This window comes from Anomalospiza imberbis, chromosome 1, assembly GCF_031753505.1.
Source record: "Anomalospiza imberbis isolate Cuckoo-Finch-1a 21T00152 chromosome 1, ASM3175350v1, whole genome shotgun sequence".
NCBI classification, from domain to species: domain Eukaryota; kingdom Metazoa; phylum Chordata; class Aves; order Passeriformes; family Viduidae; genus Anomalospiza; species Anomalospiza imberbis.
In genome coordinates this window covers 70,761,139-70,776,420 of record NC_089681.1, presented here as the reverse complement: position 1 = coordinate 70,776,420, position 15,282 = coordinate 70,761,139, and the positions used below count along the sequence as shown (strand labels likewise).

The 15,282-nt window shown below is 53.5% G+C and overlaps 1 protein-coding gene across 1 annotated transcript; it reads left to right on the top strand.

Moving 5' to 3' along the window:
- Positions 1-1,630: 1,630 nt before the first annotated feature.
- On the top strand, positions 1,631-14,999 carry LOC137477344 (myosin-6). The gene is made up of 38 exons (XM_068196286.1): positions 1,631-1,831; positions 2,337-2,480; positions 3,043-3,199; positions 3,362-3,389; positions 3,485-3,593; positions 3,675-3,767; positions 3,889-3,952; positions 4,484-4,582; positions 4,727-4,830; positions 5,487-5,625; positions 5,711-5,979; positions 6,177-6,347; positions 6,486-6,795; positions 6,900-6,973; positions 7,107-7,194; positions 7,279-7,396; positions 7,478-7,601; positions 7,800-7,936; positions 8,026-8,152; positions 8,261-8,389; positions 8,478-8,720; positions 8,954-9,130; positions 9,231-9,376; positions 9,454-9,544; positions 9,807-10,196; positions 10,286-10,412; positions 10,515-10,633; positions 11,101-11,297; positions 11,498-11,681; positions 11,757-11,922; positions 12,001-12,125; positions 12,207-12,515; positions 12,594-12,797; positions 13,001-13,126; positions 13,229-13,504; positions 13,954-14,049; positions 14,612-14,746; positions 14,828-14,999. The coding sequence occupies exons 1-38, from the start codon at positions 1,631-1,633 to the stop codon at positions 14,846-14,848; spliced, it is 5,817 nt and encodes a 1,938-aa protein (XP_068052387.1). The 3' UTR covers positions 14,849-14,999.
- The last annotated feature ends 283 nt before the right edge of the window (positions 15,000-15,282 follow it).

The following is a 15,282-nucleotide window of genomic DNA, read 5'->3' as shown; positions in this document are numbered from 1 at the left end:
CCTAGCCCACCCCAGATCCCACCCCTACAAGGGGTCTGGACAGCCCTTGCTCACCCCTATAGCTCTGCCCCATAGATCATCCTGTGGGGTGAATATGTGGGTCCTGGATGCCAGAGTCACTGGAGAGATGCCACCTTGTGGTTGGAGAAGCGGGGGGGAGGTGCCCCCCTCCTCCTTTATCAGCCACCCCCTCCCCAGGAATGCTCCTCCCCATCCCATGATGGTCTATAAAGGCCTTAGGGCTGCGGGGCTGGCATAGGTGTCAGCGTGGGGCAGAGAGGGAGAGGGTGGGGGACATAGTGGGAATGTGGGATGTGGATATGAAGGGCTGAGGGAGGATATGGGGGGCTATGGGGTGCACAGGAGGGTTATGAGGCATATGGGGATCTATGGGGCACAGGAATCTGTGGGGGATATGGGGCACAGGGGGCCTATGGTACACATAGGGGTTCTCTGGGGTTTGGGGACCTTTGGGGTATACTTGGGGTTATGAAGCACAGAGGACCTAATAAGCACTGAGGGGAACTGTGGGGGAAAGAGATCTATGGGGGCACAACAATCTAGGGGACACTGATGGTCTGTGGGGCACCCAGGGGGCCATTGTGGCACAAGCAGGGCTATGAGGCACATGGGGTCTATGTGGCAAAGTGATCTATGAGGCATAAAGAGTCTACAGGGCAAAGAGGATCTATAGGGGGACATGGGGTATAGCCCTACTGACCTTCTGCGTGTTCTTCCAGCTCACTTCATCTTACCTGCTAGATCCAGAGACTCCAGGTGAGGGTGATGCTGTGGGGCAGCATGGGGATGGGTGCTTTGGGGTGGAGGGGGTGCTGTAGGGTGTATGTGTTGCTATAGGGTCTGCATATCACTACAGGGGATCCATACTTTGCTATGGAGGTCTGCATGTGGGGCTGTGCAGGACTCTAAGGTTCCCTGCATTGTTATAGGGGTCCCTGCACTGCTATGGGTCTCCATGCATCACTGTAGGGATGCCTGAATCGCCTTGGGGGTCTGTGCTTGGCTATAGGGGTCTTTGTGTTGCAGGGGTCCATGCACCATTCCAGGGGTTGGTGGTCCCTGGTTGTGGAGGTGCCTGCATCAGTACAGGAGTCTGTACATGCAGCTGTGCATGGGTATTGGGGTCCCTGCATGACTATAGGGGTCTGCCTACAGCTATAGGGGATCTGTGCACTGTACAGGGCTCAATACATGGGGTCATGAACAGCTATAGGATTCTGTGCATGGGGCCATACACAACTAGGAGGTCCTGTGCATCACTATTAGGTGTCCTTTAATGGCTGTAGGGGTCCCTGCAGGGAGCCACTGAATCACTACAGGAGTCTGGTCATGGGGCAGTGCATGACTACATGGGTCTGCAGAGGGTTATAGGGCTCCCTGCACATCTGTAGGGACCCATGCATGGGGCTGTGCACAGCTGCAAAGCTCTGTGTCTGGCTCTAGTGTCTGCCACAGCCATAGGGGTCTGGGCATGGCTACAGGGGCCCATGCATGGCAATGGACTCTGGCCAATGGGGTTGTGTGGAGCCATGGAACAAGGGGCGAGACCCTGTGGGCACAGCCTCACAGCCCCCGAGGTGATGCAGGGTCCCTGTCTGTGTGGGGCAGGATGGCGGACGCAGTGCTGGCAGCGCTGGGGGCAGCAGCCCCCTTCCTGCGGCCCGGGGAGCGGGAGCGGCTGGCAGCACAGACCAGACCCTTCGACCCCCGTAGCGAGTGCTTTGTCCCCCACCCCCGGGAGGAGTTCGTTCGGGGACGGGTGATGGGGCGGCAAGGAGGGGAGGCCACCGTCCAGACTGAGCTGGGAGAGGTGGGCAACTGGGGGATGGGGGGTGAGGGGAGGGGGGCAAGGAGCCATATGGGGCAAAGTATTAATGGGGGTGAGAGGGTAATGGAAGCAGGGGTTAAGGATGGGAAGGGTTGATGGCAAGTGGGGGTATAGGGGGTGACTGGTGGGGGAAAAAAGAGGGGGTTGGGCATCATGGGGGATGAGAGGTTGGTGGGAATTAGGGGGGTGAAGAGTTAAGGAGGGAGGGATTAATGGGATGAAATTAATGGGGGAGGGGTTAAAGGAGGGAGGGGGGGTTGAAGATTTGGGGGAGAGCAAATGGAGGAGGGGGAAACCAGGCTGATAGTAGTGGTGGTCCTGACCCATTGAAGTCTCATAACCAATGGGGGGTACCCCCCAAACCATAGGAGACCCCTCTCAACCATGGAAGAAATCCTACCAATGGAGCACCCCCTACCCCACGAGGCACCCCCTAAGCCATGGACATCTCCCAACACACACCCCCATGTCTCCCCATTCCCCCCAGACGGTGATGGTGAAGGAAGCTGACATTCACCAGCAGAATCCCCCCAAATTTGACAAGATTGAGGACATGGCAATGCTGACCTTCCTCCATGAGCCTGCTGTCCTCTACAACCTCAAGGAGCGCTATGCCTCTTGGTTGATCTATGTGAGCCTTCCCACAAGCCCCTGGAGCACCTGGGAAGTAGGCGAGGCCTTCCTCACAGCCTATGGGGGTGGATGGAAACTAGTGACCTTTCCCTAAAGCTCTATGGGATACCTAGTACCAGATGGGGCTTCCAGAGAATCTATGGGCCACCTAAAGCCTGGTGTGGCTTTTTCACGGACTTTGGGACACCTAGAACCTGGTAGCCCTTCTCCAGCTCCCTTGAGCCACCCAGACCCAAAATATCCCATTTCTAGAATGTCTCAACCATCAACATCTGAGATGTTGCATCCCCTGGCCCCTTTGGCTACCAGATCCAAGATGTCAGTTCAATAGACCTCTTGATAGGACATAATATGTCCCATCCCCAGATCCCTTGGGCCTGACACAAGATCTCTGCATGTTGTGGGCCACCCAGACCCAAGATGTGCCTTCTCAAGCCCCTTTTCAGACAACCAAGATCAGGACATCCTGTCACCACATCCCTTGGGCCACCTAGACCTAGGATGTTCCCAGCTGGTGGGGTGCCACCTCCTGGTTCTGACCCACCTGCCTTTTTCACCAGACCTACTCTGGGCTCTTCTGTGTGACAGTCAACCCCTATAAGTGGTTGCCTGTCTACAATGCCGAGGTGGTGGCTGCCTACCGGGGAAAGAAGCGGAGTGAAGCTCCACCCCACATCTTCTCCATCTCTGACAATGCCTACCAGAACATGCTGACAGGTAAGGATGTCCTGTGAGGATCTCAAACTAGCAGACTCCACTCCAAAAAATGGCTCCTGACTTAGAAGTGGTTCTCTTCTGGGAGGATGGAGAACTTCAGCCTCAACCCCAAGACCCCAAGTATGTTTCCCAACTTCATTGCACCTCTCTTTTTCTTGGCAGACCGAGAGAACCAGTCCATCCTCATCACGTAAGGCCCTGCTTTGTCCAGCCCTGCCCCATAGCAGTGGGGTGGGATGAAGGACACACCAGGTGTTTATCCGATATCTCACTGTTGCTCCCCAGCGGAGAATCCGGGGCGGGGAAGACAGTCAACACCAAGAGGGTCATCCAATACTTTGCCAGCATTGCTGCCATTGGTGACCGCAAGAAGGAGGTGACCAATAGCAGCAAGGTGAGTTCTTCAGTCCATGTACCCTTGGCAGAGAGTGTACCCCAGTGGTATCCACACCCTGCATTGTCCCACCCCATCCAGGGCACCCTAGAGGACCAGATCATCCAGGCCAACCCTGCCTTGGAGGCCTTCGGCAATGCCAAGACCCTCCGCAATGACAACTCCTCCCGATTTGTGAGTGATGGGGGTGGGTTGTATGAGGAAGGGTCTGTGGGGAAGTTTGGGGACAGGGTCTATGGTGTGGGATCAGCTGCATGAAGGCAGCCACCTCCACCTCCTGCCACTGCTTTCCCAGGGGAAGTTCATCCGGATCCATTTTGGGGCCACCGGGAAGTTGGCATCAGCTGACATTGAGACCTGTGAGTGTGTTGAGAGCCCAGTGAGAGGATGTCTTGTAGTCCATTATCCACCCATCCATGGACTTATCTATCCATGGATTTATTCATCCATCCTAGGACTCATCCATGTATGGACTCCTCCATCCACCCATGAACATCATCCATCCACCCAGGAACTCCATTCATCCATACATATCTCCCTTCCTCCCTCCATCCAGTCACCTCTTCATCTCCATCTCCTTATCCCACCATTGACCTGACCCTCCATCTCCAATTCTTTGTCCCTCCATCTCCTTGTCCCTTCCCTCTTTCCTTGCCTGCCTCTCCTTCACCCATGTCCATCACTTCATCTGTCTTCATCGTTGATGGATCTATCATCACATCCCACTATCCATCTGACTTTCCATTTTCCTCTCTTCCTCCCTCCATCTCCTCATCCTGCTATCCAGATACCCCTCCTTTTCCATCTCCTCATCCTACCATCCATCTCTCCATATCTCAATCCATCTCCTCACCTCAACCTCCATCCTCCTCTTTCCATACCCACCTCAGACCTCCTGGAGAAATCCCGTGTAATTTTCCAGCTGAAGGCTGAGAGGAACTACCACATCTTTTACCAGATCCTCTCCAACAAGAAGCCAGAGCTGCTGGGTGAGTAGGGTGCTTGGCCTTGAGTCTTCCACTTCCTCTCTCCTCCAATTCTCTGCTCCTTTCTCGGGCAATTGAGGATGATTTGGGGCTGTTTAGCCAGTGCAAATGCTCAGTTTTTCTCTCTATCCTGGGCTCACGGAACAGAGATGCTTCTAATCACGAACAACCCCTATGACTACAGTTATGTCTCCCAAGGAGAGGTGACTGTGGCATCCATTGATGACTCTGAAGAGCTGTTGGCAACCGATGTAAGTGGTGGGGTGGGCAGGTGGACATCCCCATGATGAATTGAAGGTGAAGTGCCAGGTGGATGGTTGAGATAGTAGAAGATGGATGGGTGGGTGGAGGAGAGAAGGAGCATAAGGATAAGAGGTGGAGGATAGGAAGGGTGAAAGATGGTGGGTTGGTGTAGTGGGATGATGTGGAGTGAGAGATAGAAGGTAGGACAGGAGGCAGGGGGTGGAGGAGGTTGTGGGTGGAGATAAAAACAAATGGGGGAGTACTTAGGTGGACAGATGTGTCCATGAGTGAACAAGTCCTCAAACAGATAGATGAGTCTATGGATGCGTGGATGGAGTTAATGGTGAATGCATAAGTCCATGGATGGATGGATGGATTCATGGTTAGAAGAGTCCATGGATAGGTAAATGGATGGATGTAGTCCTCAGATGTTTGGATGGATCCATGGATGGATGGACAGACAGATCCATGGATATATGAGTCCTCAGATGGATGGATAGATGGGTGAATCCATAATGGGTGAGTCCATGGGTAGATGAGTCTGCAGATGGATGGAGGAGTTGATGAGCTGGAAGGGCAGAGAGACATAAATGGTGGCCAGCAGAGAGCCATGACCACAACTGGTGGCAAGGCCCTCTCCCACCCACCTCCACCTATCACCCAGAGCGCTTTTGATGTCCTGGGCTTCACGGCTGAGGAGAAGGCTGGTGTCTACAAGCTGACGGGTGCCATCATGCACTTTGGCAACATGAAGTTCAAGCAGAAGCAACGGGAAGAGCAGGCAGAACCAGATGGTACTGAAGGTGAGTGGGTACGGGATGACATAGGTCTTGGGGTCACCAGGTAAGGTAGAAACTGACAGCATGTCTTTTTCTTGATGCTCTGCAGATGCTGACAAGTCAGCCTACTTGATGGGGCTGAACTCAGCTGATCTTCTCAAGGGGTTGTGTCACCCCCGGGTGAAGGTGGGCAATGAGTATGTCACCAAGGGGCAGAATGTCCAGCAGGTGTACTACTCAATTGGGGCCTTGGCCAAGGCTGTATATGAGAAGATGTTCAACTGGATGGTGGTGAGGATCAACAACTCCCTGGACACCAAGCAGCCAAGGCAGTACTTCATCGGTGTGCTGGACATTGCTGGATTTGAGATCTTTGATGTGAGGACTGAGGGGGTGGCAGGGTATTTGTCCTCTTCGAGGTTGTGTTGATCCTCTTGATAATTCATTGATACTACTGGGCATTCTGTTGACCCATTTGGGGCTTAGGTTCACCTATGAATCTCATCGAGCATTCTGTTGACCTTGTTAGGTGTTGAGTTGATCCAGTTAACTTCATCTCCTCTCTCCTACTCCAGTTCAACAGCTTCGAGCAGCTCTGCATCAACTTCACCAATGAGAAGCTGCAGCAGTTTTTTAACCACCACATGTTTGTGCTGGAGCAGGAGGAATACAAGAAGGAGGGCATTGAGTGGGAGTTCATTGACTTTGGCATGGACCTCCAGGCCTGCATTGACCTCATTGAGAAGGTACAACCTCCCCCAGGGTCTCGTGGGGGCTGAAGGGACTTCGGGGGAAGGGCCCTTTCCAGCTGGAGCCTGCCAGGGGCCCCAGAGTTGGTCAGCTGGGTTGTGCTTGGTGTCCTCCACCATGACTTTTCTTCCTAGCCCATGGGGATCATGTCCATCCTGGAGGAGGAGTGCATGTTTCCCAAAGCTTCGGACATGACCTTCAAGGCCAAGCTCTTTGATAATCACCTGGGCAAGTCGGCCAACTTTGGGAAGCCACGCAATGTCAAGGGGAAGCCAGAGGCACATTTCTCTCTTGTCCACTATGCTGGCACAGTGGACTACAACATCATTGGGTGGCTGGAGAAGAACAAGGACCCCCTGAATGAGACAGTGGTGGGGCTCTACCAGAAATCAGCCCTGAAGCTCTTGGCCAACCTCTTCTCCAACTATGCTGGAGCAGATGCTGGTGGGTGAATGGATGATGGGGTGACGGAGGGATGAGTTGATGGAGAAGACTACTGTCCACTAGTCACCCTCTTTCCTGTGTTACCCTACCCCTCTTCTCTGCAGGTGGTGATGGAGGGAAGGGGAAAGGAGCCAAGAAGAAAGGTTCCTCCTTTCAGACCGTCTCAGCACTGCATCGGGTGAGGGACCTACATAGTGGACCCAGTTTGGGGCAGTGAGAGGACAACCTCCTGATTGGTGGATCAGCCCTTCAGTCCCACAGACCCTCTCTTGCTCTCTCATTAGCTTCTTCTCTCCTTCCTCCCTCAACAGGAGAACCTCAACAAGCTGATGGCCAACCTCAAGACCACTCACCCTCACTTCGTCCGCTGTATCATCCCCAATGAGCGGAAGGAGCCGGGTGAGCAAAGGGCAGGGCTGAGGGCAGGGAAAAGGGTGGTAGGTGTGGCTTGTGGCTGACACCACCCCTCTAACCCACTGTCAGGTGTGATGGACAATCCCCTGGTAATGCATCAGCTGCGCTGCAATGGGGTGCTAGAGGGCATCCGCATCTGCCGCAAGGGCTTCCCCAATCGCATCCTCTATGGGGACTTCCGTCAGCGGTAGGCACAGAGATATGAGGAGGTGTTGGACAAAGCGACTGGGGCTGACCTCAGGGTTTTCATGTCCTCTCTGGTCACCAGGTACCGCATCCTGAACCCTGCTGCCATCCCTGAGGGGCAGTTCATTGACAGCCGCAAGGGTGCTGAGAAGCTTCTGGGATCCATTGACATTGACCACAACCAGTACAAATTTGGACACACCAAGGTAAGGGCACATGGTGTCTCCATGGTCCTACCACCCATGGGGTCATGTGGACCCCATGGTCTCACCACTGATGTGTCCATCTGCCTATCCACCCCATCATCCATCGCTTCATTCCCCCAACAACCCATTAACCCATCCATCTGTCCACAAACTCTTCCCAACCAATTCATCCTCTCATTTGCCTCCTTCCTCCATCAGGTCTTCTTCAAGGCTGGGCTGCTGGGACTTCTGGAGGAGATGCGGGATGAGCGCCTCTCCCGCATCATTACCCGCATCCAGGCTCAGGCCCGAGGGCAGCTCATGCGCATTGAATTCAAGAAGATCCTGGAGCGCCGGTGAGAGGGGAAGGGTCTTTCTCCTTGAGAAAGGACGTCTAGTGGGTCACCAGATTTGTGGTGTAGTGGCATCTGTGTCACTATTCTAGGGATTCACTGCTGGTGATCCAGTGGAACATCAGGGCCTTCATGGGGGTGAAGAACTGGCCTTGGATGAAGCTCTACTTCAAGATCAAGCCCTTGTTGAAGAGTGCTGAGACGGAGAAAGAGATGCAGGTGGGAGGGGGTGATGAGACAGGCAGCTTGGGATCCAGAATGGGTTGGGTGTGCTTGATGGATGGAGGGGATTTGATATAGCTACTGGTCTCCTGGGCTTTGCTTTAGAACATGAAGGAAGAGTTTGGGAGGCTGAAGGAGGCCCTGGAGAAGTCGGAGACCCGGCGCAAAGAGCTGGAGGAGAAGATGGTCTCCATGCTGCAGGAGAAGAATGACCTTCAGCTCCAAGTGCAGGCTGTGAGTGAGACTGCCCCAAAAAAACATGTCAGGGAGGTGACCAACAACCCTCCAGGACCAACCTACTTCATCTACCACTCCAATACAGGAGCAGGACAACCTCAATGATGCTGAGGAGCGCTGTGACCAGCTGATCAAGAACAAGATCCAGCTGGAGGCCAAGGTGAAGGAGCTGACAGAGCGACTGGAAGATGAGGAAGAGATGAACGCAGAGCTGACAGCTAGGAAGAGAAAGCTGGAGGATGAGTGTTCAGAGCTGAAAAAGGATATTGATGATCTAGAGCTGACTCTGGCCAAGGTGGAGAAGGAGAAACATGCCACTGAGAACAAGGTGAGGGTGGAGAGAGGCCTTGACCTTAAGTTTTGGGGAGTTGGGTCAACACAACCTGGTTGTGTGGGGTTGAGGACATCCACGGCTAGTTGATCTGGGCTCCAGGAAGACTCAATATCCTTTGGGTTCTCTACCACTGCAGTTGCCTCATTGGCCAAGGACAACAGCAGCGCCACACAGCTTTGCCCTACCTCTGGTACCAAGCTGGAGGCCTAGTGTTTCTCCTCCTTCAGGTCAAGAACCTCACAGAGGAGATGGCTGGGCTGGATGAAACCATTGCAAAGCTAACAAAGGAAAAGAAGGCCCTGCAAGAATCTCACCAGCAGACGCTGGATGACCTGCAGGCAGAGGAAGACAAAGTCAACACCCTGACAAAGGCCAAACTCAAGATGGAACAGCAAGTGGATGATGTGAGTGTGGTCTGGTCCTACCATGATAGTGCTAAGGAGCTTTCTGGGACAGATATGATGGAAAACTGAGGTTTCCCCCCATTTCCATGTTTCCACACAGCTTGAAGGCTCCCTGGAACAGGAGAAGAAGGTCCGGATGGACCTGGAACGGGCCAAAAGGAAGCTGGAAGGCGACTTGAAGCTGACCCAGGAGAACATCATGGACCTGGAGAATGACAAGCAGCAGCTGGAGGAGAAGCTCAAGAAGTAAAGATGGTTCTCTTTCCCCAGTATAAACTGGGGACAAGGGCAGGGACCTCACTGCTAACTGCTTTCATTTGCAGGAAAGAATTTGAGATCAACCAGCAGAACAGCAAAGTTGAGGATGAGCAGGCTCTGGCTCTGCAGCTCCAGAAGAAGCTGAAAGAGCTGCAGGTGAGGGATCTATTCTCTGCTTATTTGGGCTGGACTGGAGAGCCTTCAGCTGTTTGGGTTGAGGTGAAGAGTCTTTATCTGGTTAGGCTGAGTTTAGGAGTTTCCAGTTGGTTTTACAAATGTTCAAATGTCTGGCATGTGCTGAAGAGCTTTCAGCTTATTGGGATGAGTTGGGTTGAAAAGTCACCACAATTGGTTGAGTTGAGTGGAGGAGTTGGGTGGAGCCAAGTCTGCTGACAGTAGCTCCATCCCTGGAGTACAGGCGCGAATTGAGGAGCTGGAGGAGGAGTTGGAAGCAGAGAGGACAGGCAGAGCCAAGGTAGAGAAGCTGCGCTCAGACCTGTCACGGGAGCTGGAGGAGATCAGCGAGCGTCTGGAGGAGGCAGGTGGTGTCACTTCAGTGCAGATCGAGCTCAACAAGAAGAGGGAGGCAGAGTTCCAGAAGATGCGGCGGGACCTGGAAGAGGCCACGCTGCAGCATGAGGCCACGGCTGCTGCGCTGCGCAAGAAGCACGCTGACAGTGTGGCCGAGCTCAGCGAGCAGATTGACAACTTACAGCGCGTCAAGCAGAAACTGGAGAAGGAGAAGAGTGAGCTCAAACTGGAGCTGGATGACCTCAGCTCCAACATGGAGCAACTGATAAAGGCCAAGGTAGAAGGAGGCCAAGGTAGACATCTTATCTCCAGCATGGGCATCATTCTCCTGCTTCATTCCTCCCCTCCATTCTTTCCTCCTCCAAGGTGGGCATGGAGAAGATCTCTCGCACCATGGAGGACCAGGCAGCTGAACACCGGGCCAAGCTGGAGGAGACACAACGAGTCCTCAACGACACCAGCACCCAACGAGCCAAACTCCAGACTGAGAATGGTGCGAACCCTAACCCACCATACCCCTCACCCCACATCCTCAGTCCCTGCCCCACATCTTCAATCCCTGCCACACCCTTGAAAACCTGCCCTACCTCTGCAGGAGAGCTGTCCCGCCAGCTGGAGGAAAAGGAGGCCCTTGTCTCTCAATTAACTAGGGGCAAGCAGTCATACACCCAGCAGATGGAGGACTTGAAGAGGCAGCTGGAGGAGGAGATGAAGGTGAGGTGTGTGGGATGACTGATAGGGTCTCCAGGAGGGCCACAAGACAAGGTGTCCTTCACCCTTATGGTGGTAGCACCAAATGGAAGTCAAGTTCAGGCCAGTTCAGTGGGGTGGTTGCATCTAAGAGTGGTTGAGTGGGGTTGCATTGGTCTAAGAGCTGAGAGGTAGGGCAGAGCAGGTCAGTTCTGAAGCAGCTGGGTTGGTCTATGGGCAGTTGGGTGGCACTGGATGAGACTAGAGGGTCTATGGGCCAGACTAGAGATAGATTGCTCTGGGTCTAAATGTGGTGAATTTGGTTGGGATGATCCTAGAGAAGGTTTGGTTGAGAAAAGATTGCTCTGGGTCTAGATGTGCTGAATTTGGTTGGGATGATCTAGAGAAGGTTTGGTTGAGAAACACCAGTGCTTACTGAGTTTGACCTACACATAGGTCAAGTTCACCTACTTCTTGCCTCTCCCTCCCAGGCCAAGAATGCACTGGCCCATGCCCTCCAGTCAGCTCGGCATGACTGCGACCTTCTGAGGGAGCAGTATGAGGAGGAGACAGAGGCCAAGGCTGAGCTCCAGCGCTCACTCTCCAAGGCCAATTCTGAGGTGGCACAGTGGAGGACCAAGTATGAGACAGATGCCATCCAGCGCACTGAGGAACTGGAGGAGGCCAAGTGAGTCATCTCCCCATGAAAGGAAGCCTCTATGAGGCAAGGAAGAGTGTACACCCTTCCATTCTAGAAGAATCTGGAGAAGGTATAGGGATCTGGAGATGGTAGAAATCCAGAGCCGCAGCCAATGAACAGGTAGAATAAGTTTTGAGTTGGCCCACTTGGTTCATGGGACACCACATCCAGGTTTTCTCCCACGGTAGGAAGAAGCTGGCCCAGCGGCTGCAGGAAGCTGAAGAGGCAGTAGAGGCAGTCAATGCCAAGTGTTCCTCCCTGGAGAAGACCAAGCACCGGCTGCAAAATGAAATTGAGGACCTGATGGCAGATGTGGAGCGATCAAATGCAGCAGCTGCTGCGTTGGACAAGAAGCAGAGAAACTTTGATAAGGTAGGAGGACACAGTGGTGAGACAGGAGCAGATGGGAGACATGGGGACAGAGGGTGACCCCTTGCTTTGCTCCAGATCCTGTCTGAGTGGAAACAAAAGTTTGAAGAGTCACAGATGGAGCTGGAGGCATCGCAGAAAGAGGCCAGGTCCCTCAGCACCGAGCTCTTCAAGCTGAAGAATGCCTATGAGGAGTCACTTGAGCACCTGGAGACCTTCAAAAGGGAAAACAAGAACCTCCAAGGTGAGACTGTGGTATATCCCGTGCCCATCTTGTTCTCCCCCACTTTCCACCAAGTCTGATGAGATCTCATCCGAGCAGAGGAGATCTCGGACCTGACGGAGCAGCTGGGTGGCAGCCACAAGACCATCCATGAATTAGAGAAGGTCCGGAAGCAGCTGGATGCTGAGAAACTGGAGCTCCAAGCTGCACTGGAAGAGGCTGAGGTGAGCCAAATCACATCTCCATGAGTCCAGTGTTGTCCTAGTCTTCTCTGTGTCCCTTTAATTTCTCTCTGTCTCCACCAGGCCTCTCTGGAGCATGAGGAGGGAAAGATCCTGAGGGCCCAACTGGAGTTCAACCAGGTCAAGGCAGACTATGAGCGCAAGCTGGCCGAGAAGGATGAGGAGATGGAGCAGGCCAAGCGCAACCACCTGCGGGTGGTGGACTCACTGCAGACCTCTCTGGATGCTGAGACCCGGAGCCGCAATGAGGCCCTGAGGCTGAAGAAGAAGATGGAGGGTGACCTCAATGAAATGGAGATTCAGCTCAGCCATGCCAACCGCGTGGCTGCTGAAGCTCAGTCCCACCTGAAAGGAGCCCAGGCTCACCTCAAGGTGGGATTACCCACCTATAAGGAGGTCTTCCTAACCCCCTGAGCTGCTGTCTGATGTCCATGCTATTTATCCCAACAGGATACCCAACTGCAGCTGGATGATGTGGTAAGAGCCAATGAAGACCTGAAGGAGAATATTGCCATTGTGGAGAGGAGAAACAACCTCCTCCAATCCGAGCTGGAGGAGATGCAGGCAGTGGTGGAACAGACTGAGAGGGCTCGCAAGTTGGCTGAGCAGGAGCTGATTGAGGCCAGCGAGAGGGTCCAGCTTCTCCACTCACAGGTGAGACATCACATATCTTCAAGGACAGAGGTCACCTCCATCCATGGGTGTGGGCTTCTAATGGGTTGAGTTACCAAGAGCTCCATATCCTTTAAGTCTGCAGATTTGGCAGGGAGTAGGGGGGCATTAAGTACTGGGGGGTTGAAGAAGGATGGGTCAGCAGTTCAAGAGACACCTCCTGAGATCCTCTCCTCTAACTCCAGAACACCAGCCTCATCAACCAGAAGAAGAAGATGGAGGCTGACATCTCCCAGCTGCAGACAGAGGTGGAAGAGGCCATCCAGGAGTGCAGGAATGCTGAGGAGAAAGCCAAGAAAGCCATCACTGATGTGAGTGCCATGGTGGGACCAGCATCTAGGACATCTTCCAGTGGAGGATGATGGAAAACATGCTTTGGTCCTCTTTCTCTGCTTGCTACTCTCCTCGGACAGGCGGCCATGATGGCAGAGGAGCTGAAGAAGGAGCAGGATACCAGCGCCCATCTGGAGCGGATGAAGAAGAACATGGAGCAGACCATCAAGGACCTGCAGATGAGGTTGGATGAGGCCGAGCAGCTGGCCCTCAAAGGGGGCAAGAAGCAGCTGCAGAAGCTGGAGGCTCGTGTGCGGGAGCTGGAGAATGAGCTGGAGGCTGAGCAGAAGCGCAATGCTGAGAGCATTAAGGGTCTCCGCAAGTCTGAGCGTCGTGTCAAGGAGCTCAGCTACCAGGTAGGTCTCCTGGGCTGGCCCCGGTCAGTTCCTGTCCCTTGGCCATAGGGCTTCATATCTCACGCTGTACATGACCTAGAACATGGTTGACCTGCTGGCCAGAGAGACATAGCCTGTCTAGATTTGATACTAGACCACCCACTGCATATATGTCTGCTACTGTAGTGGGATCCAGAATATTGTCTGGGTCATGAGCCACCCAGGCCACCTCTTAGTGTCCCAGCATCCATGAGGTCTTTTTATGATCCAGAACCTCAGATGGGACCTCATCAGGATCAAGAAGACATCCCACCTCCTGCTTCCCCAAATGAGGCCACCCCCAGATCTAGAGAGGTTCCACTCCCCAAGAACATCATTAACTGTCTCCTGACCCTTGCAGCTCGGGTGGTGATTCCAAGCGCAGGTAGGTCCTGGTTGTGATCCTGATCCACGTGTATCTCACCCTACAGACGGAGGAGGACCGTAAAAATATGGTCCGGCTCCAAGACCTCGTGGACAAGCTCCAAATGAAGGTCAAAGCCTACAAGCGACAGGCAGAGGAGGCGGTGAGCATTAGGCGGGCAGCCATGGGACCACCCCCCAGGAGGGGACAGCATGGATTTAGGATGGGGGAGAGGATGTGGGGAGTAGCTGGCAACCTTGAGATGACTTGTCAAGGGGTGGGGTGTCAGGGGATCAGGAGGGTGGGTTGGTGGTGGGATTGAGAGATAATGGTTGGAGGAAGGAAGGAAGGAAGGAAGGAAGGAAGGAAGGAAGGAAGGAAGGAAGGAAGGAAGGAAGGAAGGAAGGAAGGAAGGAAGGAAGGAAGGAAGGAAGGAAGGAAGGAAGGAAGGAAGGAAGGAAGGAAGGAAGGAAGGAAGGAAGGAAGGAAGGCATGTGGGTGGAAGATATGATGGATGGATGGATGGATGGATGGATGGATGGATGGATGGATGGATCATTGAGTAGATGGTTGGGTGGTTTGAAAATGGGATGTGTGAAGAAACAGGTGTTTCTATTGTAGGCCAGATGGAGCAATAAAATAGTCAGATGTATGGAGAGCAGATGGGGTGGCAGGAGGCCAGACAGAGCTGTGTGGGAGCCTCACTGGTGTCCCTACCCCCTCAGGAGGAACAGGCCAACACCAACCTGGCCAAGTTCCGCAAGGCACAGCATGAGCTGGATGAGGCAGAGGAGCGTGCCGACATCGCCGAGTCCCAGGTCAACAAGCTGCGGGCCAAGAGCCGCGACATTGGAGCCAAGGTGGGACTTTTCCCTGCCCGCATGTGGCTCATGGGCCACCCCATGGCTGCCCCACAACAGCCCCTTTTTCTCCTCTATCAGAAGGGACTCAATGAAGAGTGACGATCCGGATCCCCAAGTATTCTACCTGAACTTGCAGCTGTCCCATTTAGACTTCCAAGTGTCCAACTCCCCCTAGCCCCCCAAGCTTGGAAAGACAATAAAAACCATTGAGCAGCAGCCATTTGTGCGGGCTTGGATTTGTGTTGGGAGGGTGGGGTTATCCCATTGTATGGCACCTGTAATATGGATGGAGCCCATACAAGTTTCTAGTAAATTTGAAAGAAGACATTTATGGGATATGGAAAAAGGGACAAGCCACGTGGGAGTATTATAGGAGCATTGTCAGCGTATTCAGGGATGTAGCAAGGAAGGCCAAAGTCACCTTGGAATTGAATCTAGCAAGGGATATCAAGGACAACAAGAAGGGCTTCTACAGGTGTATCAGCAGCAAAAAGAAGATTAGGGAAAATATGAGGCCACTGCTGAATCAGATG

Coding starts and splice junctions, on each gene's coding strand:
- LOC137477344 (XM_068196286.1), top strand. CDS start 1,631: ATGGCGGACGCAGTGCTGGCAGCGCTGGGGGCAGCAGCCCCCTTCCTG. Junction 1,832..2,336: donor TCCAGACTGAGCTGGGAGAG/GTGGGCAACTGG, acceptor CATTCCCCCCAG/ACGGTGATGGTGAAGGAAGC. Junction 7,195..7,278: donor CAATGAGCGGAAGGAGCCGG/GTGAGCAAAGGG, acceptor ACCCACTGTCAG/GTGTGATGGACAATCCCCTG.